Consider the following 27711-nt stretch of genomic DNA (forward strand, 5'->3'; position numbering starts at 1 on the left):
CTTTTCTCTTCCGACTGTGCTCTGACCATCTACTGTTCGTATTCTTGGATGCTTCACACACCCCTGTTTTCCTCAACTGGTGGGAGTCTCTCGCACACACTAATGCCGCTACAGTTTCTCCAAAACACCTCCTGGATAAACACCTATCCCACAGGAACACACTTTCTTACTAATCGAGAGGATTTTCACTTCACCGATTAGTACTATATACATGCTACACCTCGATTAGTACTATTTACAGCTACACCTATTTTCCTTACTACAGGATGTAAATTCCGCTTTGAACTGCTACAACTCCTTTGGCTTGTTCCGCAGACACATCAAACACTATAGACAATTTTTATTTACAAGCAATTTTGCTAACTTTTACTACAGGCTATGGTGCAACAAAACAACTACAAATATATACATATATATGGGTTGGAGTCAATAAAAGGGCTATTGGTAAACTATTCTTTATGTCAAGCTTTCAATTGTGTTTACAATCTTTATCAAGAGCTTCTAAAAAAATACAAAAAATCTTACAAAGTGAAACTAGAAAAATAAATTTTAACTCACCAAATTATCTATAGGATACTTAGTTTTGGAATATAAAGATGAAATAGTTTTGATGTTCTTTGTTGCTATTTTTATATTGTCAATAACCTTTAGTGTTTGTATTAATTTAGGTGTTAATGATGGTATAAAAGGTAGTGAATGATAATAAGTGTTCTGATTATTGAATACAATGTTCTGAGATTTAGCAAAAAATGGTGTTAACTTATTTATATTAAAAATATTAGAAAAAAGCATCCTATGTAGCATATCTGGAGGATAAGAGTTCTCAATTAAAATATTATAAGAAATATTAAATATTAAAATAGATTTATAAGCTATTACTCACATCATCCAAATAAGATGAAAATGAACCTTATAACAGGATTAAAAGAACGTGTTTTAAGGCTTTCCCATCCAGATTATCTACAAGAAGATCTTCAGTTGTTAAAAAATATTTTAACAACTGAGTTTAACAACTGAGGTGGAGTTTTGACTTATTCTTGAATGAGTTCATAATCCAGCAGCCCGCTGAAGTATTGGATTTTTATAATATAATTATTTGACAACCTTTTGATACATTGATTTCGTATGTTCCGTTTTAAATTCGTTCAATATGTATACATTGTTTAGACTTCTATCAAAGATGAATAAATCTTCTTTTTGATTACTAAATAAAAAAGAAATTTTAAAACAAAATTTTACTTTTTGGCAATTTAATTGTCAAAAATGAAAATTGTAAGTTGGCATTCATTACATTGAGGCTTATTTGTAATTGGTCGCTATTCTCACTTATTTATAAATTCAATAATTTTTGTTAAAAAAGTTTTCAAAATTACTAAATTTAGAGAAACATTCATTAGATATGTTTTAAAATGGTTTTTAAGATGTTTAGCAGTTTAGATTTATTAACAAAACTAATTTTATTTGGTGAGTTAAAATTTATTTTTCTAGTTTCACTTTGTAAGATTTTTTGTATTTTTTTAGAAGCTCTTGATAAAGATTGTAAACACAATTGAAAGCTTGACATAAAGAATAGTTTACCAATAGCCCTTTTATTGACTCCAACCCATAAAAAACATATTTATATATTTTTTCCAAACGAGTCACAAGTACTTCTTTTTTCTTATATATATATATATATATATATATATATATATATATATATATATATATATATATATATATATATATATATATATATATATATATATATATATTAATGTGATATTAAAAGTCAGAGGTGCGCCAAGCAATTAATTAGCTAATTAATTAATTAATTAAACTTATTTAAATGATGCAATTATGATTTTATCACACTATTTAATTCTCTTATCTCAGGGTTATATTCGTGCTTCAATATCTATGCTTTACATATGATAGGTAAGGTCTAAAGAATACCGGAATAATAAAAAACATATATGATACAACATTATATATTGAAATAAAATTCACACTCAAATATCTTCAACAAAAAATATCTCATATAATGATTATCAAAATTTTGTTCTACGTACGCGAACCTTCAAAAAATTAATGTTATATACAATATAAATTAAAATTTCAAATCCAAATTGTTGTTCTAAATCTCCTGATCAAAATATTTCTATCTTTTCTAAAGCAATTAAAAAAAAAACTTTGTTAATAAAGAAAAACAGACGAATGGTAAAAAAAACTATCCCTCTGATGATGAGTTGTCCAAATCCATGTTCCTTGTAGCCTACACTATCTATTCTTAGCAGTTTCCTAGGTAATCAGCAATCTTACAACAAATTATTGCGAGCCTCTCGTCTTTAATGATCTCCTTCAAATGCACGTATCGTTCAAAAGATGCTAGCCTCTTCTCCTCTCGATAAACTGAATCTCTCGTTCCGGCCTGAACAGTGACTCTTGGAATATATAAGTAGAAAAGTATAACTTACAATATTTTACTGGATCAGCTTCCGTCAGATACACTTACTCCAAGAAAAGTCACAAACATTCACTTCTAATGCTTACTATCACTTGGGAACCACCAAAGAAAAACGACTGTTCGCCTTGCACCCTTGGAAAACAACTGATTATCTTTTCCTCCTCAAAAATCTAGCTAAACTCTCATTCCTACATAGCTATCCCACCTTTTTTTATCTCCTCCAATCAAAGCTCGTCATACGTATCCCCATCTACCATTTAGATAACAAACAAACAATTTTACCTACAATTATAAATTTCCTAAAAACTATTAACATGCTAATCGGTTTCTACAAATTCTTAAGAACTAACGGAGAAATATAATTTCTAAATATTCTATGAGTAGATAGTCTATGTATGTCTGAGCGCAACCCCTAAATCGCATCCCCTAAAATCGCAACCCCCGGTCGTAAGTTCCAAACGGCTTAACGTAGGATGACGTACGAGGGCTCGTTGGAAAGGGGATGAAAAATGGGGTTGAACGCAGTATGTGCCGTGCGCATCGGAGCATGCCAAAAGGTCATTACGTCATATCTTTGTTTCTATTGGTCCGATCGGGGCGTACGAGGGCTCGTTGGAACGGGGAGGAGACGGGGACACAAAAAACAAAGATGGCGACGTTGCCAAATGGGCGCTAAAACGTATCTTCGTTGCTATTGGCCTGATTTTGACGCATGAGGTGTCAAATGAAAGCGTAGGTGACACACAGAAGCCATGTCAACGATCAGTATGAACATTATTCTTCTTCTTCTTGTCCATACAGTGCCTAATAGAACGTGTCATTCGAGACAGGACGTGACATTTGACGTAGAACGTGAAATGCCACGTGACATTCGACGCAGGACGTGACATTCGACGTAGAACGTGACAGTTATGTGACATTCAACGCAGGACGTTGCTTAACATACATACAGAGTAATGGAATTTAAATAAAAACAACATCAGCATAAACGGAGCATTTTTATTCGTATATAGTTACAATTTTGTTTAACAAAGTTCTTAATTGTTTTAATAGCCCGTCGTTGGGGCAGGGTATCCCAAAAAGTTCCCAGCTAAACGTTCCTGCTGCTACAACTTTACGTGTGTATTCGCTGTACTTATAATAGGTGTTGTTCTGAAAAAAGTAAATAAACCCATCAGTATAGCGGAATGCTGATGTTATTGTATCTGGTAGTCCGGGTAAAAGATAATTCATGGGTCCACGGTTTAAGACATCTCCAGCTTCATTAAATTCAATATAAGAATCATCATTGTATAATAAATACGTTTGACCGCTGTTTGTTTGAAATAATGCATTTATTTTGGTTCTCGCAGGTATAGAAGGAAACATAAAACGTTTTTGAAGTTTTAAATTGGGGAAAGATGCAGCGTAATACTGATTATTGCGTATAGTTACTAAGTGTCCCTCGGAATTCTGAAAAACATGTGAAACGTGCGTAGACCTCAACTCTTTAGGGAGATAATCGGTAATTAATTCGGGATGTTTTGGAAGGCGCATTTCATTTAAATCAAACTTCCATATATACGGACCATATCCAACGTACATTCTATAATTTGGAAACTGAGGAGAAGTAGCTAGAAACATGAAATCTGGATACGGAATTAGACATAATATGTTTTGTATTGCAGGTGTGGTCGTTGTTGTTGTTGGCAAAGAGGTCCTGTGTTTGATGGTAGATGTTTTCGACATATGGTTCTTGTTGTGCGAAAGTGGTGTTTGTGCTAGCGTAACTGGTGTTGTTGTTGGTATGTAAGAGGGTGTTGTTTTTGGTCCATATAGATTACTCATTGCCTTTTTATCATCATCACCAAAAGGTGGTACATCTTGTTGATACCAAGGATACATAATAGACGAATCAATAGTACTGTGTGCTAGTCCGAGAGAATGACCAATTTCATGCATTAGGACAGCCAAAAAATTGACTTCACCATTGGGAGCGCTGCCATTTCCTACATACCATCGTTCACTAACATCAAGATGAATTTCGGTACACTCTCCGTGTGCGCTTGGAAAGTATGCGTGAGCCAATACTTTTCCAGGACCATCGAAATTAAATGAACATTTAGAGGTTCCTTGACAACTTGCTCGAAAATTATGAGTATCTGGTACCACAGTTATAGTAATATCAGGCCTCGGAGAAGGTATTATTACTTGTTTAAACTTTAAATTAGATATTGTCTCCCATCTAGCGAAAGCTTCTGCAGCAAGATTTATATAATCAGGATTACTAATAGCCTGAGGGAAATACCAGCGTAAAGTCGTTTTATTCCACTTCGAACGAATGGCATAGTTATTGTCACCAACAGAACATCGAGGCTTATTCATCATCATATTTATAGTATCATTATTTAATGTTCCAGTCACAGGGAGATTGTATTTTTCCTGAAAGGCAACTAGAACCATATCTATACTAGAAAGAGCATTATTTGATGTATTTAGATATCCGAAACGTTTAAGAAAAGAACTAGCATACTCCAGAGTGCTATTCTGTGCACACACAGATACAGAGAGCAACAATAAGACATGTAAACAGACCAGCATCTTGATTTATACTAATTTCCAAAAATTGGTACTATAGTTATTTATACAAAATTCACAAAAACAGAATTATATACTGAAATATTTAAAATATAATAATAATATGTTAAAATAGTGCATTTGTTAGCAAACAGGATGAAGCCTCGTGATAACGCGGTACCGCATAATTCAAAACACGTAAACAAGTGTGATAACAAATTTTATTTTAATCATTGGAAAAACAAGTACACCGGAAAGAAAACCGCAGTTGCTACATTTTGTAAAATATATGATGATAACAGCAACCACATTAACAAAATTCTAAATTGATAACAACGATTCGCTTACCGCAATATCTATTTATTGTATACCATAAAAATTAGTTGAAGAAATAAAAATAAATATATAAATATGAGCATTTCTAGAACACAAGGTGTTGCTTATCAATGAAACGAATCAGTTGATGGTACCGTAGGCGCATTAGGTTGGCGCAACTTGGGCTCGCGTGGGGCGATATGCTGCTCTGTTCTTTAAAAGACCGAGGAGCGCATACGGTGTCACAGTTCGCATCGCAAACATACAACAACAACAACAAGTTCGCAGTAGTCAATACGGTGTGCAGTGACTTACATATATCTGATAAAGGTAAGCGGTTTTTGTCTTTTGTATATTTCTATGTATTTATTATGTCCTTTTTATCATTGTATTTTATGTGAATTGTACATCTCTCTGGTCGTTTTTCATGCAGTATTTATTATGTCTTTTTTATCTATTTGGGTGTTGTAAAACATTTCACGTCTGCTATTTTTTATAAGAAGTATTCTCCGCTATTCGTATTTCGATTTCTTGTAGTATATGGTTCTTCTCTATTGCCGAGTATGTAATGCATCTCTCCATTCACGTTAAGCGGAAAAACTATAGTTTGTTCTATTGCTGTTGTAGATGGATCTATCAAAACTAAATAATTCATCCTTGGTTGCAGAACGTAAGCCAATAAAAAAACTTAAAGATCTGCAAATTGGAGAAAAATTTACCATTCACAGTGCAAAGGTGGTAACAACACAATTTGGGGATACAGTTCTGCTGGATTTGGGCGCTGAAGTTGTTTTCTTACCACAGCGGGTAACCAAAGCCTACCAAGCAGCAATAACGGACCTCAACAGCGGAAACTATTCGCTGATATACGAAGGGGAAGTTGATATTGGAAAAAGCAGACTCCTAGCATCCTTTAAGATAGTTGAATAAGGTAAGTGATTTTTTCTTCTTATTTTGTGTGTGAGTAGCCATAGCCATGCATATAAAACAAGTGATTAAACAGTCTGATGATTTGATGCACATTATTAAAAAGCTTAGTAAAATAATTTTCGATAAATTCACTGAAAGAGATCGTAAAGTTTGGACAAGACGGTTAAATAGTCAAATTTTTAGATGTAGTAAAGTAATTAAAAACAATAGACTATCCGTAGGAACAGTTAGAAAATTGCAAACTTACATAGGACATTTTAAGCATTTTAGGCAAATTATTTTAAATTTCAATAATAAGTACGTTGGGTTGGGGCTTAATTCAAAATTACACAATAGAGTTAAATGGGAAAATGTTATTTCGTGTTTTGCTAGTCGAATTAAAACTGGAGTTATAGTTAATTTAGTGCATAAGGACTTAACACAGTTCCTAAATGATTGTTATATTATTTTTAGCAGAAAAATTAAAATTATTTTAAAAACAAATAGAATTCTTAAAGTCAATACTACATTTTGCGGCGAATTCATTAAAAAATCAAGTGATACCGAAAGTTTAGATTTAAAATATTTTAACACTAAAAATGCTATTATAGACACATCGACCGATTTACATCTTTGGTTTAGTGAAAATGTTAAGGATAAAATTTTTACAAAGCTGTCTGAATTTGCAGAAAAAGATTCGGGTGCTGCTCTGTCTAAAGTAATTTCATTAGAAGTTAATATTAATAAAGTAGAAATAGGAAACGGTTCATCGTTCATTGACTTGCCAATAGAGATTCAGAAAAAACGAGCGTGCATTAATGTGCATAACGTTGATCAGGCTTGTTTTTATTGGTCAATAGTTAGCGCTTTGTGTCCTGTTACTAAGGATCCACAGAGAGTTTCGAAATATCCACATTATTCTACTGTTTTGCAAACAGACAAATTAGAAAGCCCAATGCCATTAAGTCAAATTTCAAAATTTGAAAAATCAAACGCCATATCTGTCAATGTGTTTGCATTAGAATTAAACGTAGTGAAGGACAAACAATTTTATGAAGTAATACCTGCCAGACTGACACCGCAAAAGATGGAAAAGCATGTTAATTTGCTGCTAGTACAAGATAAATATTTCCCAAAATTAAACGATTACGATGCTCCTCCAGAAGATGATGATGATCAGACTGAAATACGCCTTCATTATTGTTGGATTAAAGATTTAGGAAAATTAGTAAAATCGCAATTGAACAAAAACACACGTAAAAAATATATTTGCGATCGTTGTTTAAACTATTTTCACAGCGAAAGCAAACTAGCAGAGCACGAAGAAATGTGTTCAGATGTGAATAAATGCAAAATGACTGTTCCCAAATATGACCATGTGGCTTTTCGCAATTTTACATACAAACAAACAACTCCGTTTATAGTTTATGCTGATTTTGAATGCCAATTACATAATTTTACAGATTCCAATGTCACAGTGAGTAAAACAGCAAAATATCAGAAACATGTACCTTTTAGTGCAGGTTATTATTTGAAATGTGCTTACGATGATAGTTTATCTTATTTTAATAGCTATAGAGGTGAAAATTGCATGGAGTGGTTCGCAAAAGAAATGACTGAAATTTCCAAATTTGTAAATTCCAAAATAAAGACAATTGTACCTATGGTCGAAAAGCCCAACACAAATAAAGCAACTTTGTGCCATATTTGCGAGAAACGCTTTTTGGCTACAGATACAATTGTTGTAGATCACGATCATTTTACGGGACAAGTACGAGGATTTGCGCACCAAGCATGTAATTTGAACTTTAAAAAATTGTTTGTCGTCCCAATCGTATTTCATAATTTTAGTGGCTACGACTCGCATTTTATGATTATAGATCTTTGCAAGCATGGGCACTTGAGCTTACTTCCCATTAATAAAGAAAAATATATTTCATTTACATTACAATCTGACGAACATCAAATTAAATTACGATTTATTGATTCACTTAGATTTATGGGAGCTTCACTCGATGAATTGGCATCTCTTTTAGATATATCAGAAAAGAAGATTTTAAAACGAGAATTTAGTCAATTAGATAATGATACATTTAATTTGTTAACTTGTAAAGGAGTATTTTGTTACGATTATATTGATAGTTTGGAAAAATTGGATGAAACTTCTTTACCCACAATTAACCATTTTTATAGTAAGTTAAATAATGAATACATTAGTGAAGAGAAGTATGCTCATGCGCAAAATGTTTGGCAGAAATTTAATTGTAAAAATTTGGGAGAATACAGCGATTTGTATTTAAAAACAGATATTCTGCTGTTGGCTGATGTGTTTGAGCAGTTTCGACAAAAATGTCGAGACACATATAAATTAGATCCAGCATGGTATTATACTATGCCAGGATACACTTGGGATTGTATGTTGAGATACACACAATGTAAATTAGAATTGCTAAAAGATGTGGATATGATCTTGTTTATGGAAAAAGCCATAAGAGGTGGGATATCTGTTTGTAGCAACAGATATTCGGAGGCCAACAACAAATACATTTCGTCGTATGATCCCACACGGCCCTCTAAGTACATCCTCTATTTAGATGTAAATAATCTGTATGGCTGGGCCATGAGTGAAGCTTTACCAATAGGAGGATTCAAGTGGATCGAAGACGTAACCAAATTTGGTGTTGGTAATCTTCCCGAAGGCCATATAGATATTATGTCAATACAGGATGATGCAAAGGAGGGCTATTTTTTCCAAGTTGACTTGGAGTATCCACGCGAATTACACGACAAACATAAAGATTTTCCATTTGCTGCCGAACACCGCATTCCGCCCGGTTCAAAATTAGCAAAGTTAATACCAACCTTATATCACAAAACCAAATATATTATGCATTATAGAAATCTTAAACAGGCATTAGCCAACGGGTTAATTTTAACAAAAATACATAAAGTTTTGAAATTTAATCAATCTGCGTGGCTGCGACCGTATATCGAGTTAAATACAAATTTACGGGCGGCAGCCACCAACAGTTTTGAGAAAAATTTGTTCAAATTAATGAATAATGCTGTGTTCGGCAAGACCATGGAGAATCAAAGACGTCATCGTATTGTAAAATTATGTAAAAAGTGGCATGGAAGGTACGGAGCCAAAAATTTGATTGCGAGTAGTCGATTTCACAGTCGTACGATCTTTAGCGAAAATTTGGTAGCTATCGAACTTAAGAAATCAGAAGTATGTTTTAATAAACCCCTGTATATAGGCGCAGCAATCCTAGATATATCAAAAGTATGTATGTATGATTTTCACTACAACTTTATGCTTCCAACGATGGGAGAGAAAAACTGTTCATTGCTGTACATGGATACAGATAGCTTTATTTATGAATTGCAATGTTCAGATGCATATAGAGAGGTTTTAAAGGCGCATCCAAGTAAATTTGATACCTCAGACTATGCCGAACACAACCCATACGAAATAGAAAGGTTAAATAAAAAAATCCCAGGATTAATGAAGGACGAGGCAAATGGGAAAATAATTACACATTTTATTGGATTACGATCAAAAATGTACACATTTAAACTGCAAATAACTGACGAGGAGAGGGAAAACGAGAGACAGCGTCTAGAAAGAAAACAACTAAACAAAGAGAGAATTGAATGTGACATAGGAAATTTGGGAATAACGAAAAAAGCAAAAGGAGTGAAATATAACGTCGTTCGAAATAAAATTACGTACGAAGACTATGAAAAATGTCTTAAAGAATTCAAACTTCAAACCGCGAGCCAAAGATGTATTCGGTCGTACCAACACTCAGTATTCAGCATCGAGCAATCCAAAACGGCTCTAAGTCCTTATGACGATAAGAGGTACTTAATACCAAAATCATTTAATACGCTTCCGTGGGGACATTATCTTGTTGAATAACATGTATTTGTTGTTGCAGAAAAACAGATAATTGGTGTCAAAATTCGTTTGATCATGTCTTGTTTGATACTACTTGGTTCTTTCAATGTAGATGCACTATGCATAAATAATTATCTTCTTTTAGTATATGGCTACTCATAAGATCACAAAAATAAGAAAAGATCACTTATCGCAAAGTTTTTTTTGTAAATTGTAGTTTTTGTAAATATAAAAAATAGTATTAATTTTATAATGTAAGTTTTAATAATAAATTTGTGTAATCTTACATTTTTTGGTTTTATTTATGTTAGATTACAAATAAAAGACAACATATTTATATTAATATTATTTATTCAGTTAAATCATTTACAACTTTAATTTTATAATAATATACAAATTCCTTTAAAGCTAAACTTAACAAAGTGTTTGGACAAATATTGCAATATGCTGCGAAGGCTTCAACTGGTCCATGTAAAGAGTCTATAGCACCAAAATTGTTCTTGATGAAAGTTGAAATGTTTATATAGTATTCGTGAAATTGTAAACTCTTTAACAGCACCACTCTATGCGACATCATGCTCTGGTCTGCTTCTATAATTTGGTTGACGTCATCTTCCCACAAATAAAATGCGGCTCCAAATTTCTCGATTGTCAGCAACTTTACATTTTCCATCACCAATTGTCTTAGTTTGCAAAAATCACCACACATAAATTCGATGGGATCATACTCATCTGCATAAGTCGGTAGATCTGCTTGGAAAAAATCACTCATTTTTTCTTTAAACCACTCAATTATGGCTTTCCACTCGAATGTGCTTAAACTGATTCTGTTAAAATTACCATGTTTACACAGAATGATGGATGGTGAAAAATCTCGAGCTGGAGATAGACCAATTTTTATATGGAGAGAGCTCATTGGATATGTAGTTTCCAATAAACAATATACTTCATTTGTGGCTGCTGCTTCAAATTTTGCCAATACTCGATCTAATTCGGCGCCAGGACTAGGTGGTTGACCATCTTCATCGTAGCCAAATTCTATACTAAATTCACTGCTATCATCATCGAAATTAACAGGTTGACTGTCATAACCACTATCTTGAGAGCTCATCATCATCATCTTCTTGTTTCGAATACCGTTGACGAAATGGGTGTAAACTGAACATCGTAGTTTGTCTTAAATTTATACTTTTGTCATTCCCCACTCCTTGTGGTTAATTGTAAGCCTTTTTTAGAAAAGTGTATGTCTACGCGGCGAATCGAAATATAGATCCTCAAACTATATTCGATTTATTTATCCAGCTGTTGTGTTTGCTATCCATTCCTAACCATTTCACATACATCTTATTGCCTTTTCGTCTGAGTACTTTTTCGACCAGATATATGTCAGGGTTTGATGTTTTCTGCAATTCTTCTTCGTAAAAACCGCCACTAATCGGCGCACCTTGCATGTCTTCGAGCAAATACGTTATAGGATTTGTTATCTTAACTTGTACAATTTTAAATAATTCAGTAGTCCAATTGGGCGTGTATGCCTTTTCGAAGAAATGTTTTGCCTTTGATACACGTACAATGTCGCCAACTTTAAACTTTCGTGGACCGGCAATCTTTAAATGAGTATAACTTTTGTTTAAAATGGCTTTTTCGTTGGATTTGTTAACCTGAGACGGTTTGTATCCTGTTTTACTGTGTTTTGTGTTGTTGTATTCCTCGGTGATTATGGGTAGAGCATCTAACCATTTGTACGATCCATGTAAACTGAAATATTTGTACAATTTTGCTTTCAACGTTCTAATAACTCTTTCGCAAATAGCAGCTTTTTTGATCGTGTAGGTGCTGTAATGATTAATTTCATGTTTTTTCATTAAATTTTGAAATTTTCTGTTGTAAAATTCGGTTCCCTGATCAGATTGTAAGTTTTTTGGGACTCGTCGAGTATGAGCGAGAATATCCGAAAATGCCCGAGTAATTTCCTCACCAGTCTTCGTTTTTAGAGGACTTGTCCACACAAATTTTGAAAAACAATCAATTACCACTAGTATTAGTTTATAATTTTTATTTTGATGTGCATAAGGACGCATTTCAGCCAAATCCATTTGCCACAAGTCATCGATTCCTTTGATTATTGTTCGACGACGAGGATAGTTTTTTCGTGCTGGTTTATGCAATTCGTTCACCACCTCTTTCTTTTCTTTAGACATTATTTTTTCATCACACCTTCCACTACCTTAAGACGTTTGTCTATATCCCATGAATGAACGCTATCTACTATGCTTTTTAATGATTGTTCCACTTGTTTTATCCTCTGTTCCAGCTTTATATCGTACATCGTATGCTTTGCAACTGTTTCTGCAGCAGATTTTAGATTGTTCTCCATATCCTTTTTCAGTGTATTCAAATCATCTTGGATTATTTTTTTCAACATATTTATACTGTTCTTCGCATCATTTTTTAGTGTATTCTGACCATCTTTGATTATTTTTTGTAACTTTTGCTCAAGAGCATCCTCTATATCCTTTTTCGTATTCAAATCATCTTGGATTATTTTTTTTTTCAACATATTTATACTGTTGTCCGTATCATTTTTTAGTGTGTTCAGACCATCTTTGATTATTTTTTGCAACTTTTGCTCGAGAGCAGATTTTAGATTGTTCTCCATATCCTTCTTCAGTGTATTCAAATCATCTTGGATTAGTTTGTTCAACATATTTATATTGTTCTCCGTATCCTTTTGTAGAGTATTCAAATCATTTTTCATTATTTCCTGCCACTTTTGTTCGAGAAGGGGAAGTGCGGTGTTATGTATATCATCCAGTTCTTTTTCTAAATCACGTATATCATCTGCAATTAATTTTGTGGCAGTGTCTAGAGTTTCCTCCATTTCCCTTTTAAATGTATTTAGGTCATCTTTGATTCTGGTCTCACACTCGAGAAGTGGAAGTGTGGTTTTACGTATCTCATTGATTTGTTCATCAACGTATTTTTTCGTTGCAGCATCGTCATTGACTGATGGATCCTTGACATTGCAAATTTTCACATTTTCGGCATTAATATTTCCGTCAGACGTATGTGGAAATGTAACTCGTGCCACCTTTTGGGCATTACTACTACTACTGTTACGAGAGTGATGACCGAATTTGTCGACACTCATAGTGGAAATGATACTGACATTCCCAGTTACTCTATTATATTAGCTTCTTTTAGTTCATTGATGATTGCTACGATTTCGTTGTCGAGAGATGTGTTGCCGGCGTCTTTCGAAGCCACCAATAGTTTAAGACGTTCAACTAACTCATTTGGATCATCCCAATAAATATACTCCATGGGAGCAGTGTTGTATGTTAAACGAGAGTCATCCAATCCCGTTCCTTTGGCCGTAGATGAAGATGATCGTGTTGTTGTTGTTTTCGTTCTGTGTTCGAGTTCTTTTTTGGATCGAGTTGCATGCTTTTTCATTGCTGCATCAGATGGTTTGAATAGAGGTTTAATAATAGAATGGTATTTTTCTCCACTAGAACCTTTAAGACGTCCTAAGGTATCCAGATGAATCTCTGTGTTTTTCAACAGTGTTTTATACTTTTGTAAATCCTCATCATTATACTGTTCAGGGTTGGCATAAAATAAAAGTTGATATAGACCTGGCGTACCACCTAACCTACGTTCTTCTAAATCACGTTCTCGAATTATTATTATGTCTCCATTGCGTTTGTCAAAGTTTATTCGACGTTTTCCCATTATCCAGCCACTAATAGAATCGTAAAATGGTCCATAGTTTTTATCAATTTTATCGTCTTTTATTAAATATTCTTTTATGTACTTGTGACTTATTGAAGGATATTGATCGATATATTCGTCTGTGGCATCCATCGGAATCTCGATTGGTTCTTGAATAATGTTTTCATTAGGTACCGCTAGATCGGGCGCATCAAGAAATACATCATCATCATCATCACCATTCTCCTCCTCCTCTTCCTTTTTCACTTCTTCTTCTTTTTTAACTTGTTCAAACTTGTTAGTGATAGTATGATGTAACGTTTTTGATGATTGTGCAATATCTTTGAGAGGTTTCGAGAGTGGTTTAAACAGTTTATTTAGGGACTCATCTTGTTCTGTTCGGCCTAATTTTAATGCCAAATATTTTTTGCGAATTGATCTAGCCAATTCGGCGACTTTCTTCTTGCGAAGCGCAATGGCAACCGTATCATCTGACATTGTGATGACAACTAAACAATTATCTTACAATTTTATATATTTATCAAATCCTTTGCGATATCGGCCATTATTGAGAGCAAAATCTTTTATAATTACCAGAGTACCATACCTATCACACCAACATTCAGAACAAATTTTTTTAAATTCATCAAATGACATGTCTGGTGATACATGCTCATCAAATACATGCTTTAAATTTATCTCATCTTGCTTGAATAGTACAATCATGTTACAGTTGTCTCTAATTAACTGCTTCGGTATTTTTGAATATGTTTGGCATAAATAAGCGGCATCGATATCTTTATGTCTGCACATGGAATAATACTCGCGAATCTTTTGCTGACCATCGCATGCAACATCGTCAAATAAAAACACAGAGTGAGGTTTAGCTTCGCTGGGACTAATAATTTCTTCGTTGTCTTTAAATGGGTAATATCCTACACCTTTAACTTGCGCTATTACATCTTGCAGTAGTTGGTATTTGGGTTGAAAGAGGGATTTCGAATAAACATAGACATTTTTAAACTTGACGCCATTCGGATTGAATAGAAGAGATAGCATAACATTCGTTTTGCCGCACCCACTTGGACCGCAAATAATCGCTCTGAATGAATTCGGTAGTAATTTACCATGTTTACTGTTGGTTGTTTTTTGGACAATGTCCAAATTATCAATTGGTAGCGTCTGCTCTTGTTGAACAACCTTCATCATGTGGCAAGTGTAGTACATAAGTACGGTAATATATATATTATAGATGTCACCACTTGCATGGTATCAGTCCAATGTTGGTCGTTGAAGGAGGAGGTCTCGTGAACTCTCTAATTAATAAACTTCCAGTTGAACTACATATTCCTGGTTATCAGTATTGTGGACCCGGAACAAAACTAAAAAAACGTCTTGCACGTGGAGATCCAGGAATTAATCCATTAGACGCAGCTTGCAAACGACACGATATCGCTTATTCGCAGCATTCATCTCTCGAAGAACGCCACAAGGCCGATAAAGAATTGGAAGATAGAGCTTGGGAGCGCTTCAAGTCGAAAGACGCTAGCTTTGGTGAAAAAAGTGCTGCTTTAATTGTAACTGGCGGAATGAAAACGAAAAGAAAGTTGGGGATGGGATGCTCTCGTCGTCGTGGAAGACGGGGACGTTACTCTTTCAATCGAGATGTTGTCTCAAAAATTGCAAAGTCCATGAAAAGAGGAGCATCGTTAACAGATACTGCTTTGACGGCTGTACGAATAGCAAAATCCATAATCAAAAGGCTTGGTGGTCGTAAAGAAGTTGATGTTCCACGAGTGCTACCATTAAAATCCGGAGGTTTTCTACCCCTCATACCTCTATTTGCGGGCCTTTCTGCTTTGGGGGCTTTAGCGGGGGGTGCAGCTGGGGTGGCGAAGACAGTAGTCGACGCTAAGAATGCTCAAAAGAAATTGGAAGAGGATATTCGCCATAACAGGGCAATGGAACACATCGGTTCGGGTCTGTACCTACGTAAGAAACCCAGAGGTGGATTCGGCTTATATTTGAAAAAAAACTTCCAATAAAGCTACCCAATCGTCCGCTATATGATGTGGAGATTGCACATTATGCGAAGAAGATCCTTAAAATACCACATTTTCGAGGTGTTTTCATGAATGACGCTCTGCCTAGAGACGGTCCTCGACAACGAGAATGTGCAATAGTAAACTTGGATGTGTCCACACATAACGGAACACATTGGGTAGCATACAGAAAGATAAACAACAACGTAGAGTATTTCGATTCATTTGGTAATTTGAAGCCGACCAAAGAACTTGTTAAGTATCTGGGTGGTGCACGTGCCAACATTTCCTATAATAACCATCAGTATCAAACATACAATCAAATTATTTGTGGACATTTATGCTTAAAGTTTTTATATAATGGAGCCTACTAAAAGTACAGAACTGCTTATGGGCCATATGTTTTACAAAAAATGTTTTACAGAATTCAGTGAAGAAGAACTAAAATACATACCGCTAGATTATATTAAACGAACTGTACGACCTTACGAATTGTTACAAATATGGCATAAATTGCCTGAAGAATATCGAAGAGAATTTAACCTACAGATACTACTTCCTTGCTTCGTACATTATAACAGACCGGATTGGAGGACTCACTGGGATGGCCCACCTGATTCTCAAGCTTCATGTTATTTTTGTAAACTTGCTTTGGAACAAGTAAAACTATTAAAGTAAATATTGTTGTTTTTTTTTCTAATATAATAACCTATTAATACATTGACGTGAGTCAGTCATCATGTCGCAGTTGTTGAGAGTAGACAGCACCAATTACATATTCTCATTTCAACCTCCCACACCGATCGTGTTGGATCCGAACAAAGATTATGAGATAGCTCTTCGATTTTTCCATTCCTACAACAGTATACCAAACATTGAAAATAACAAGTTTTATTACTACAATGACAAAAACAAATTGCAACAATTTGATATCCCCGATGGATGTTATGAAATTGCCGATATTGAAGAATACATACAACAGAAATTGGGTGCTGATAATGTGCTTAAACCCGAAACGATATTTAGTCTAAAACCTAACCATAACACGTTGCAGTGTCAAATTTTCAGCAAATATAAGATTTCGTTTAAGCAACCTGACAGTCTTGGTATAGTATTGGGATTTTCTCCTGCACTACTAAATCCAGGACAGACGCATTCTTCAGATCGACCTGTTAGGATTATTAAAGTATCTAGCATACGCTTTGAATGCAACATTAGTACCGGAGCCTTCGATGGTAACAGACCTGCTCACACGATCTACGAATTTGTCATACAATCAAATCCTGGGTACGCAATTGACGAAACTCCACACAATTTGTTGTATTTACCTGTTGTACCACAACGAGAAATTACCAATATCACAGTGTTGGCTGTCGATCAAGAAGGACGACCTGTAAACTTTAGAGGAGAACAGAGCACATTGGTGCTGGAACTTAGATCAAGAGGGAAATGGGATTATTAATAAGGCAATCTACTGCCCATAGTACACCATTAGTTGAGCAACCGTCTAAGCGGCAACATCTTACGTCCTCATCTAAGCGGCCACATCTTACGTTTGCAAACAAATTATTTTTGCAATCACTTGGTTTTAAACTGAAAAGATGACAACTATGTATGGAAAACGATCACGTTCAAACAGCATAATGCCTCCAATATTTGATATTTATCGTAAGCCGATGTTTGTCGAATCGATTCGAAAAGCCGAATACCGAACATATGCACCATTCATCAAATCATTCAATTGCAATGACATTGTGGAATTTAGCATCAATCAAGTCGACTCGTTCTTTGCAATGAGCGAAACCTTGTTATGCATTAAAGGATCGCTCGCAATTAACGGAACTGGTGACGTTAAACTAGCAAATAATGTTGGTGCTTTTCTTTTCGATTCGTGTACGTACAGCGAAAGCGCAAGGGAGATGGAAACAGTGCGGGATCCTGGTATCGTAAGCGCTGTACGTGCTATGACATGTTATACTCAAGAAGATTCCGGTCATATGGCAATGGCAGGCTGGAATTACCCTAGGGATCCAATTCTACACGCTGCTGATCATTCATTCAACATACAGATGCCTCTTAAGCATGTGTTCAACATTTTCAATGATTATCCTTTGATTACGTGTGGCCGTCAAACAATAAGACTAGTTCGAGCTCGAAACGACAACGATTGCATAATTGTCAAAGAAAAAACTCAAGGCCAAGTTACAACTGTTAAGATTAACATTACCAATATTGAGCTCAGAGTCAAGCACATATTTCCCAATGATGATATTAAATTGGAACTTATGAAATCCATTCAACAAGATCAACCTATAGTTATTCCGTTTAGAAAATGGGAATTGCATGAATTACCAGCACTTACCAAAGGCGCTAGACGTGAAGTTTGGGCTGTAAAAACTAGCAATGCAGTGGAAAGACCCCGTTATGTCATTGTTTTCTTTCAAACCAACAAACGTGACAAGAATTCAGCTGATCCCACCTTATTTGACAATGTCGATATTCAAAGTATCAGATTATCTTTAAATGGTGAATATTGGCCAAACGAGAGAATGCAGTTGGATTTTAGCAAAACTGACTACAATGAGGCCTATTTCAACTATACCGAATTTTATCCTAGCTACATACATTCCCAACAAAAGCGACCTCTACTCGATTTCTCAGCTTTCAAGAATCACGCATTGTTTGTCATCGATTGTTCGAAACAAGAAGAAAGCATGAAAGCATCCACTGTTGACGTAAAACTCGATATTGAAGCGAATAATGGTTTTCCCGAAAATACCAAGGCTTATTGCATTATAATTCATGATTGTGTAATGGAGTACTTCCCTCTCACCGAAATTGTAAAAAGTCTAAATTAGATGCATAAATTGTCAGTAGTGAACGAGCAGTCATCATGAGAGTAGCATTCGTAGACATTCAGGGATTCGATGTGGACGGATGGTTTGTTCCCAAAGAACTTACCATTGAAATAGGTTTTAAACGAAGTCATTACATCTTTTTGCCTCAGAAACCATTTAATGCGCTAAGTAATAGGGATAGGACGACTGCCTCATACGTGGAGAAAAAACTGCTTGGAATTCGATACTCTGATGGGCAAGTAGAATTGTCCAAAATCAATGAAATACTAGAAACCAAGTTGTTGTATGCAGCAGATTACATCTACGTTCGAGGAGAACAAAAAGCAGAATATTTGGATAAGAAACGTCACGTTTTTGGAGTTTTTCCCATTATTATTGATGTTTGCAAGTTTGATGGTACGCCTCGTGCTACTGGAAACGTTGGCCCTACTGCAAACCCATGTCATGCCGCTGGATTATTTTCATGCACCGAAAGAAATGTGGATCGTCTACGTCACTGGTTTGCCAATAACATAATACCATTGTAATTTTTGTATATGTATAAATAAATATATTAGAAATTAAACGCTTTTTTTTTTTATTTAAAACATCTTTATTGATTGAGTCTTATATTACATGAAGATTCAAATTTTCTTCTTACAATTTCAAAAATAATTTTTAAAATTAAGATAAATACAGATGCTAATATTACACAGGACATTGTAAAGACATTATCTATTTCACTTTTCATATACTCGCTGGTTGTGTTGTTGTTGTTGCTGCTGATACCTGTGGTGTTGTTGTTGTTGTTGTTGCTGACAAACATGGTATTGGTTGAATACGTCTTAATGGATATGTAGCTGGTGGCAGTTTTCTACAGGCCCAGGTGTCTTGCTGCTGCTGCTGTAGATTCAACTCTTCGGGTTTCCACGTTTTGTTGTCAAAATGCAGGTTATCTAATTGTCTTGTAATATGTTTAAAATCCTCATATGATTTAATGTCGATCTTTAACCGATCAAGTTTTCTTTGAAATTCTATTACTCTATGTATGTACTCGATGGGATTCATACTACTACTAACTATATCCTATGTAGAATGTCACATTTTATGTCTAGCAACATCTTGACTAACACATAACTGCCACGTTCTGCGTCGAATGTCACGTCCTGCGTTGAATGTTACGTCCTGCGTTGAATGTCACGTGACATTTCACGTTCTACGTCGAATGTCACGTCCTGCGTCAAATGTCACGTCGTTTCACGCGACATTTCACGTTCTGCGTCGAATGTCACGTCCTGCGTCGAATGTCACGTTCTACGTCGAATGTCGCGTGACATTTCACGTTCTGCGTCGAATGTCACGTCCTGCGTCGAATGTCACGTTCTACGTCGAATGTCACGATCTGCGTTGAATGTCACATAGCTGTCACGTTCTACGTCGAATGTCACGTCCTGCGTCGAATGTCACGTTCTACGTCGAATGTCACGTTCTGCGTTGAATGTCACATAGCTGTCACGTTCTACGTCGAATGTCACGTGACATTTCACGTTCTGCGTCGAATGTCACGTGACATTTCACGTTCTGCGTCGAATGTCACGTCCTGCGTTGCATGTCACATAACTGTCACGTTCTACGTCGAATGTCACGTCCTGCGTCGAATGTCACGTGGCATTTCACGTTCTACGTCAAATGTCACGTCCTGTCTCGAATGTCACGTTCTACGTCGGATGTCACGTTCTCTTAGGCACTGTACGGACAAGAAGAAGAAGAATAATGTTCATACTGATCGTTGACATGGCTTCTGTGTGTCACCTACGCTTTCATTTGACACCTCATGCGTCAAAATCAGGCCAATAGCAACGAAGATACGTTTTAGCGCCCATTTGGCAACGTCGCCATCTTTGTTTTTTGTGTCCCCGTCTCCTCCCCGTTCCAACGAGCCCTCGTACGCCCCGATCGGACCAATAGAAACAAAGATATGACGTAATGACCTTTTGGCATGCTCCGATGCGCACGGCACATACTGCGTTCAACCCCATTTTTCATCCCCTTTCCAACGAGCCCTCGTACGTCATCCTACGTTAAGCCGTTTGGAACTTACGACCGGGGGTTGCGATTTTAGGGGATGCGATTTAGGGGTTGCGCTCAGACATACATAGACTATCTACTTCTATGCTATTGTCTTATTCACTGTACAAGTCACATACATTGTTCATTTCACTTAAGCTCACTCACGTCACTCGAATATATTTTACAATATCTTATCATAAAACCCAGGATAATGGGTTTTCATTTCTTCGAAATATCTTTTATAGTTTATTAGTTGAATTACTTGAATTATTATATTTTGTACTTTGAAATATATTAAGAGCAAACCAATATTATTGTCAATTTTACATAGCATAACAATATATATATATATATATATATATATATATATATTGTTATGCTATGTGCTATGTTATGCTTATAAATTTTCAAACGATTTTTCCGATAAGAAAAAAAATTTAAAAAAACTTTTCTAAAACATTTGATAAAACTCTACGTCATCGTCTGAATCTTTTATAGAATATTTTGTAGTTTTAAAATAATATGATAATTTTTTTTTCAAACTAAAGTCATATTTACTTTACAAATCACATTTTTTTCTTAAATATAAATATTTTACGAATTAATTTTTAATTGAATAAATGTTTGATATTTGAATGAATGAAAAACAAAAAAAAAATATTTTCAATATAATAATCAATTGAAATTATCTGATGATTGATAAAAATTAATTATGAAACCGGTTAAGTAATTTTATTAAATTAAAGTAAATTTATAATGTTAACTATTGAATATTTTCGGTATAACAAATAGTAATTTTACTTATTTTTTATTACAATAAAAAGGTTTTTATATTTATATTGCATAAATAATGGTTGTTCAGATATAAGAAAAATTTGATTTATTATTACATTAATAATCAAATACAAAATATATTATTTCTATTTATCAATAGGTAAAATTCAATTTGTAGAATTCCTTTAACATTTTACAAATAATTATTAATAAAAATCAATTTAATAGTGGAATTATCAATTTTTTAAGTTTTGAAATTTACTTTGTAGATATTTTCAATATTTTTTTTTAACTGTCAAATTGATTGAATTTTTTTTAATTAGTTAATTATAATTTTACGAATTCTGATTGGACATTAATTTTGCATCATTATTATTTTAAAATATTAAAATAATAATGATCGCGTTCCATTTAGATCAGTAATTCTAGACGCATGCGCTAAATGTAATAAGTATCAAGATGTTTTTATCCAACTTGGTGAAACTGACTTCGATTGTAATGAAGTTTTTGAAACCTTAGAAACTTTCATATGTCACTTATATGGAACAGGATTAAAGAGAACAATTCCAAAAAGAAAAGTAAACGATGTCAGATTTTCACTATTTAACCGGCAGTATAAGTTGCATGATGTGAACGAGCCTTTAAAAAAAAACTAAAAAATTTCGATGCTTCAAGCTTACCACCATGTCAAGATGAATTACACCAATATCTACTGCTAGCTCATTATATTTCAAATATTTGGACAAATGCTCATAAAAAAGTACCAACAGAATTGATTGTTGAAGAACATGGTTGGGAGCTTGAAGATGAAACATATAAATTCAAATGGTTTAGTGGACCTCAGATGCCAGAATCAGTTCGAGAAGTAGTGATTGAAAATGAAGCAGATAATGAATGTGATATTACTGAAAGTGAAAGTGACGAAGATGATGAATGTGATGCCATCAATAAGAGTGAGAAAAATGACGAAATTTACACAAATTAGATTTTACCTCAAAAAATTACGTCAAAAAATTTACCTCAATTAAGAGCAAACCAATATTATTTTCAATTTTACATAGCATAACAATATATATATATATATATATATATATATATATATATATATATATATATATATATATATATATATATATATATATATATATATATATATATATATATATCGTAGGCAATCGGTGTAACACGTCATTCCGTGTAAAGCCTAGTCATTACAACACGTATTGCCGGCAAACGCTGTATTACAATCATTCTTACTTTGTTTGACTGAAATTATGCGCCATTTCACGGACTGTCGTTTACGCTTTAGGCAAACGCTGTTACAGTCTGAATGATTGAAAGTTACAGCGTCTGACGGTTGTATGTTCAGTCATTTATTAAATAAATTTGTAAAGTTATTAGTCCAGTCGATCGGGAGACAAAAAAAAACCCGAAACAGAAAAGAATGTTAGCAAGATAATGAAAATTGTTAGTAGTTAGTTTGATGAACATAGTTTAGTAAAATTAAATAGAAAAAAAGAAAAGAAAAACAAAATAAGAAAAACGAATCAAAATAATATTTGTTTTTTAATAAGATAATAAATGAATTCTGATGGTAGTACCAACTAAATTATTTCGTTACATGTTCTGTTACCTATTTTATTATTTATTTAAACAAGTGGCGCTAGGATGGCATCTAGAATTGCACATATATTTGTTTTTAAAGCACACACAGCGATTCGTTTGGCATTGTTTCTTCGAAGGTTTGCAAGAGCACCTAATATATCCCTGACCATAACGCAATGAGACTGCAGCGACCGCTTCTCGACAGAAATATATTTATCCGGCACTTGTGCTATGTTTAAAAACTGACAATCTGCTGTAACAATATCCGCACGATTATGCCAACCTTTAATTTGACCGACTGCAGTTCCTAGCTGAAAAACTCGATTTTTGTAGTCAACAATCGCACATAGTAAATTTTGCGTGTCGCTTGGGCCACGATCAATTTTTCCAACTGACAATAGTACACAGTCTCCAATTATTAAAAGTGTCGATTTTTTAGCAGTGTTTGTCAGCTTTTTTCAGCAGCTCTTTACTTATCCCAAATGGCATTCGTTTCTGTCTCTCGCAATAGATGTTTGAATAGAACACAATACGCACAATACATTTCTGTTATTTTTACAGTTAACACACATTACGACTTCTTGCATTTCGTTGATGTTTTCATATAGATCAGGCAAAGGTTCAGAAGCAGCTGCAGAATTGGCGGATTCATCAATTACTTCTATTATTATATTTGATTCCTGCTATGAGTTACTTGTGTCGATTGCCTCTTCCGGTCTTTGAATATTGCCTTGCTTTTCTGGATCGAGAAATATTTCTAAATGTTGTTGTTCTTATTTTTCTGGTGTAGTAGCATTCAAATCGGTAGCATGGTAATCAGGTTTTTCTTTACGTTCACTTTCTGGGAACTTTGACAGTATTTCATTAAGGTCTTCTTCCATGTGTAAACTCTTAATAATCTCGTTTGGTAGCGTTTTGGACGATAACCCAATGTTTGGGTTAGTACCAAATAAAGCTTTGTATGGACTACGACCAACAACTCTATGAAGAGAACAGTTTTTTTGAAACTGAACAAAATAGCAGCCAATGTACCAGTTGGTGGATTTATTAGCCAGCATCCACAAACATATCATATTTTCCACATCTTGATTAAAACGTTTTATGCTCCCCTGGGACTGTGGGTGTCGTGGTCGCCCATGGATAATTTTCAGTTCCGGCCATAGTTTTACTAACTCGGTAATTATACTGTTTACGAACTCGCGGCCATTGTTACTTTAGAGGATAGCAGTTGCACCAAATTCAAGAAAAATTTTTAGTAATTTCGAAACCACTTCACTACATTGCTTCGATTTCAATTGGCATAGATAGCTGAACTGTGTTAGGTGATCTTGATAATATCATAACCATTTGTAGTCTCCATCCCGACATAATTGGTAATCAATCAAATCTGTTTGAGCACGAGAGCAAAATTCTCTTCATATCTAGCAAACAGATCTTCATACAGAGTAAAGTATAATTTTTTCCGAGCAAAATTTCCCGTGCAACCTAATATAATATAATATAAACAATATAAACAAAATAATAGGTACCTAGTATCTGACAATTACTTAGGAACTAACTGAAGCATATTATTTTTTTTACTACTTGCTTTTTCGAAATTATCAACCATGTTCTAATTTTACTTGGTTATAATCTATGGTAGTGTATAGGAATGAACGGCCGTGCATTTTTTATATTTAAGGTTAGTTTTAAGTTGTTCTTGCCAACGTGTAACGATTAGACTACCAAGGAGAATTTAAATGCTATTATAAAAATATACCTCAATCAACCATGGGAGCTTATCGTCTATGCCTCGCCTAGCTCCGTCTCTTAAGTGTGAATCCGTCTTGTCTTAAACTATTAATTAAACAATGGACATTTAGCAGGTAACAAATAAAACAATGATTTAAGTAATCATATTTATTTATCAAATATATAAAATAAAGCAAAAACAACCCTGCCTAAAGCTTTACAGTACACAAATTTAAATGATACTTATTAAGGCATCGAGGGACTGCTTGCTTCTAAATCAATGTGGCCTCCCCATTATGTGATTAGGTCCTCCAGAGCATGTGGTTAGGTCCTCCAGAGCATGTGGGTAGGCCCTACTGACAGCTGCAGCTATTCCATATATATTTGTTCCACAAATATCCCATAAAAGATCCAATAAAATCTTCAATAAACCGAATAAATTCTCGAGAAAATCTAAAGAGATTTCTGCAGACGATAAAAATATGAACCCCATTCATTTCATCAAAATTCCATGTCTTTTTGTCGTCTTTGATCACTTGATAATATTGGTTTACTTTTTCATAAAATGCACCCTTGTGGATATCCATATTTATATAATAATAAACACTTGCAACGAGATATGTGATAAAATTTTAATTCTACGACTCAATTGACTAAACATACAACCGTCAGACGCTATAACGTTCAATCATTCGGCCGGTATCACCGTTTGCCGTCTGCCAGGGACGACAGTCCCTGAAATGGCGCATAATTTCAGTCAAACAAAGTAAGAATGAAAGTAATACAGCGTTTGCCGGCAATACGTGTAATGATTAGGCTTCTCACGGAATGACGTGTTACACCTATTGCCTGCGACATGTATATATATATATATATATATATATATATATATATATATATATATATATATATATATATATATATGTCTGTGTGTGTGTGTGTGTGTGTGTGTGTGTGTGTGTGTGTGTGTGTGTTTGTATGTGTATCTATAAAGCATCAACAATTTGCGATTAAAAAATTATCGGTATTTACGTCCTTTTTTATGGTATATGATACTTATTTTATTTATCAAATTTAAAAATGTTCATTTATGCATTATTTTAGGTCTTCAAGAATTTGACTCGCTTAACAGTTCAGAAATCAATGACTTTCGTTTCAAAATGAGACGAATGGGGGACGAACTAGCCCAACATAGATCAAAGCAAACCTGGGTAGATCGATTGAAGTATCAGTTTCCACCTAGACTTTTACATGAGAGTTATGTATTAGAACAAGCAATCAAGAGACATATAAAAATTGCAACGAAGTTTGATCACGAATACGATTTTTATGAAAAGAAAAACGAGAAGGAGATCATGCAAAGTAGTTACACGTTTAATGTACCAGCTGTCATAAAGCCCAAAAAACTATTAGAAATGTTTTTGTCCAAAAGAGCTACGACGTTAAATATTAGAAATGAAAGAGTTAGTGAATATGTTTTGAAAGTTTGTGGTCAGGACGAATTTCTAATAGGAGATAATAAAATTATTGAGTTTCAGTATGTCCAAGATTGTATTTCGAAAAATATTATGCCTACCTTAATCACTTTACATATAGATAAAGTACCAGGTATGTATTGTAATATATTTAAATAATTGTAATATATCTTATTGTAAATTCGTATTAGTTATTCAAGAATAAATTGAATTATACTATCATCATGAAATCAATGAATAAACAATGCTTACTTATAGTTTCAGAATAAAGTTATTGTTACTCCTTACTTCATTGCTTTGTTATACATTTATATGTCATACAGTTAATATGAATCTCAAACCACATCCCCGTTACTTGATAAAGTAACAAATGACTTTTGATGAATTAATTTTGATTTTTTTCTTATCATCTTTTTGATATCTATAGTGTATTTTTCTTTGTTTATCTATTTATTCTTCTGCTCTATTTTTCGTTTCGTCTTATTTCGTTTTGTTTGTCATATATTTATTTGTTTATCTTGTTTTTTTTTGGTATTTTTAAACTGAAGTAAGAAGGACGTGCATTAACTCGTCCCGAGATTAAAATTACCAATTTGGTTAATCTCCTACCTGAAGAAATTTACATCAATTCGTCCCCGAGAATAGCAGGTAAATAAAATAGATTCATGAACTTGACCCCGTAAAATTATGTGGTATTGCTACGAGTTCTTTGGTTATACAAATTAAAATGTGTATATTTTTTATATAGGTTTTAATTCATTAATATTTTACAAAACCAAGTACACTCATCAATTCTATGTTGAAAAGTATGTAGAAAATAAAAATACTCAAAAGTATATAAAAAATATATAAATTACTAATAATATACATACAAGGAGTATTTTAACGTTTATTAAAATATACTATACACTTTACAAAATCAAATCTTAAAATAGATCCATTTTTATATTCGTCTATTTTTTTAACTATACACTGCTTACCTTGTCGCACAGTTAGGTCACGTATTCTTGAATTTTCACACAATTACTTTGCATTTTTATATAAGTGCATGTTTGAAATTATTTTAAAACTTCAAGAAAATGAAAAATTGACGGATGTACCGAATAGAAACTGGCATTAAATTTAGCATGGAAAGATTCACATGCATTTGTGCTCCTTTACTGAGTTCAGCCCATAAACAAGGCGGAAATACGGCATCTTCGGAAATATAATTGTCCACCAAATAGTCAACAAATAATTGTAGACGTTCATTTTCAGGTTGTATTTCCGAAAAATCGAAAGCAAAACAGTCTCGTACTTCCGATGAATTCAAGAATGGTAAACCAAATATATA

General features: G+C 34.0%; 2 protein-coding genes across 5 annotated transcripts in view; both read left to right on the forward strand.

Annotated features, from left to right (window-relative positions):
* The window catches only part of Pi3K92E (phosphatidylinositol 3-kinase 92E), a 747272-nt gene that overhangs the window by 90557 nt on the left and 629004 nt on the right, over positions 1 to 27711 (forward strand). For all 4 annotated transcript variants that reach the window (XM_072523217.1, XM_072523215.1, XM_072523216.1 and 1 more), the window contains one exon: positions 26008 to 26511. In XM_072523217.1, the coding sequence (XP_072379318.1) occupies positions 26008 to 26511 (504 nt within the window). The remainder of the gene's footprint in view (positions 1 to 26007; positions 26512 to 27711) is intronic.
* On the forward strand, positions 5357 to 23895 carry LOC140433072 (uncharacterized). Its single transcript, XM_072521134.1, has 3 exons — positions 5357 to 5647; positions 5945 to 9746; positions 23734 to 23895. Exons 2-3 carry the CDS (start codon positions 6294 to 6296, stop codon positions 23893 to 23895), a joined length of 3615 nt encoding a protein of 1204 aa, XP_072377235.1. The 5' UTR covers positions 5357 to 5647; positions 5945 to 6293.

This window comes from Diabrotica undecimpunctata, chromosome 2 (genome assembly GCF_040954645.1).
Source record: "Diabrotica undecimpunctata isolate CICGRU chromosome 2, icDiaUnde3, whole genome shotgun sequence".
NCBI lineage: Eukaryota > Metazoa > Arthropoda > Insecta > Coleoptera > Chrysomelidae > Diabrotica > Diabrotica undecimpunctata.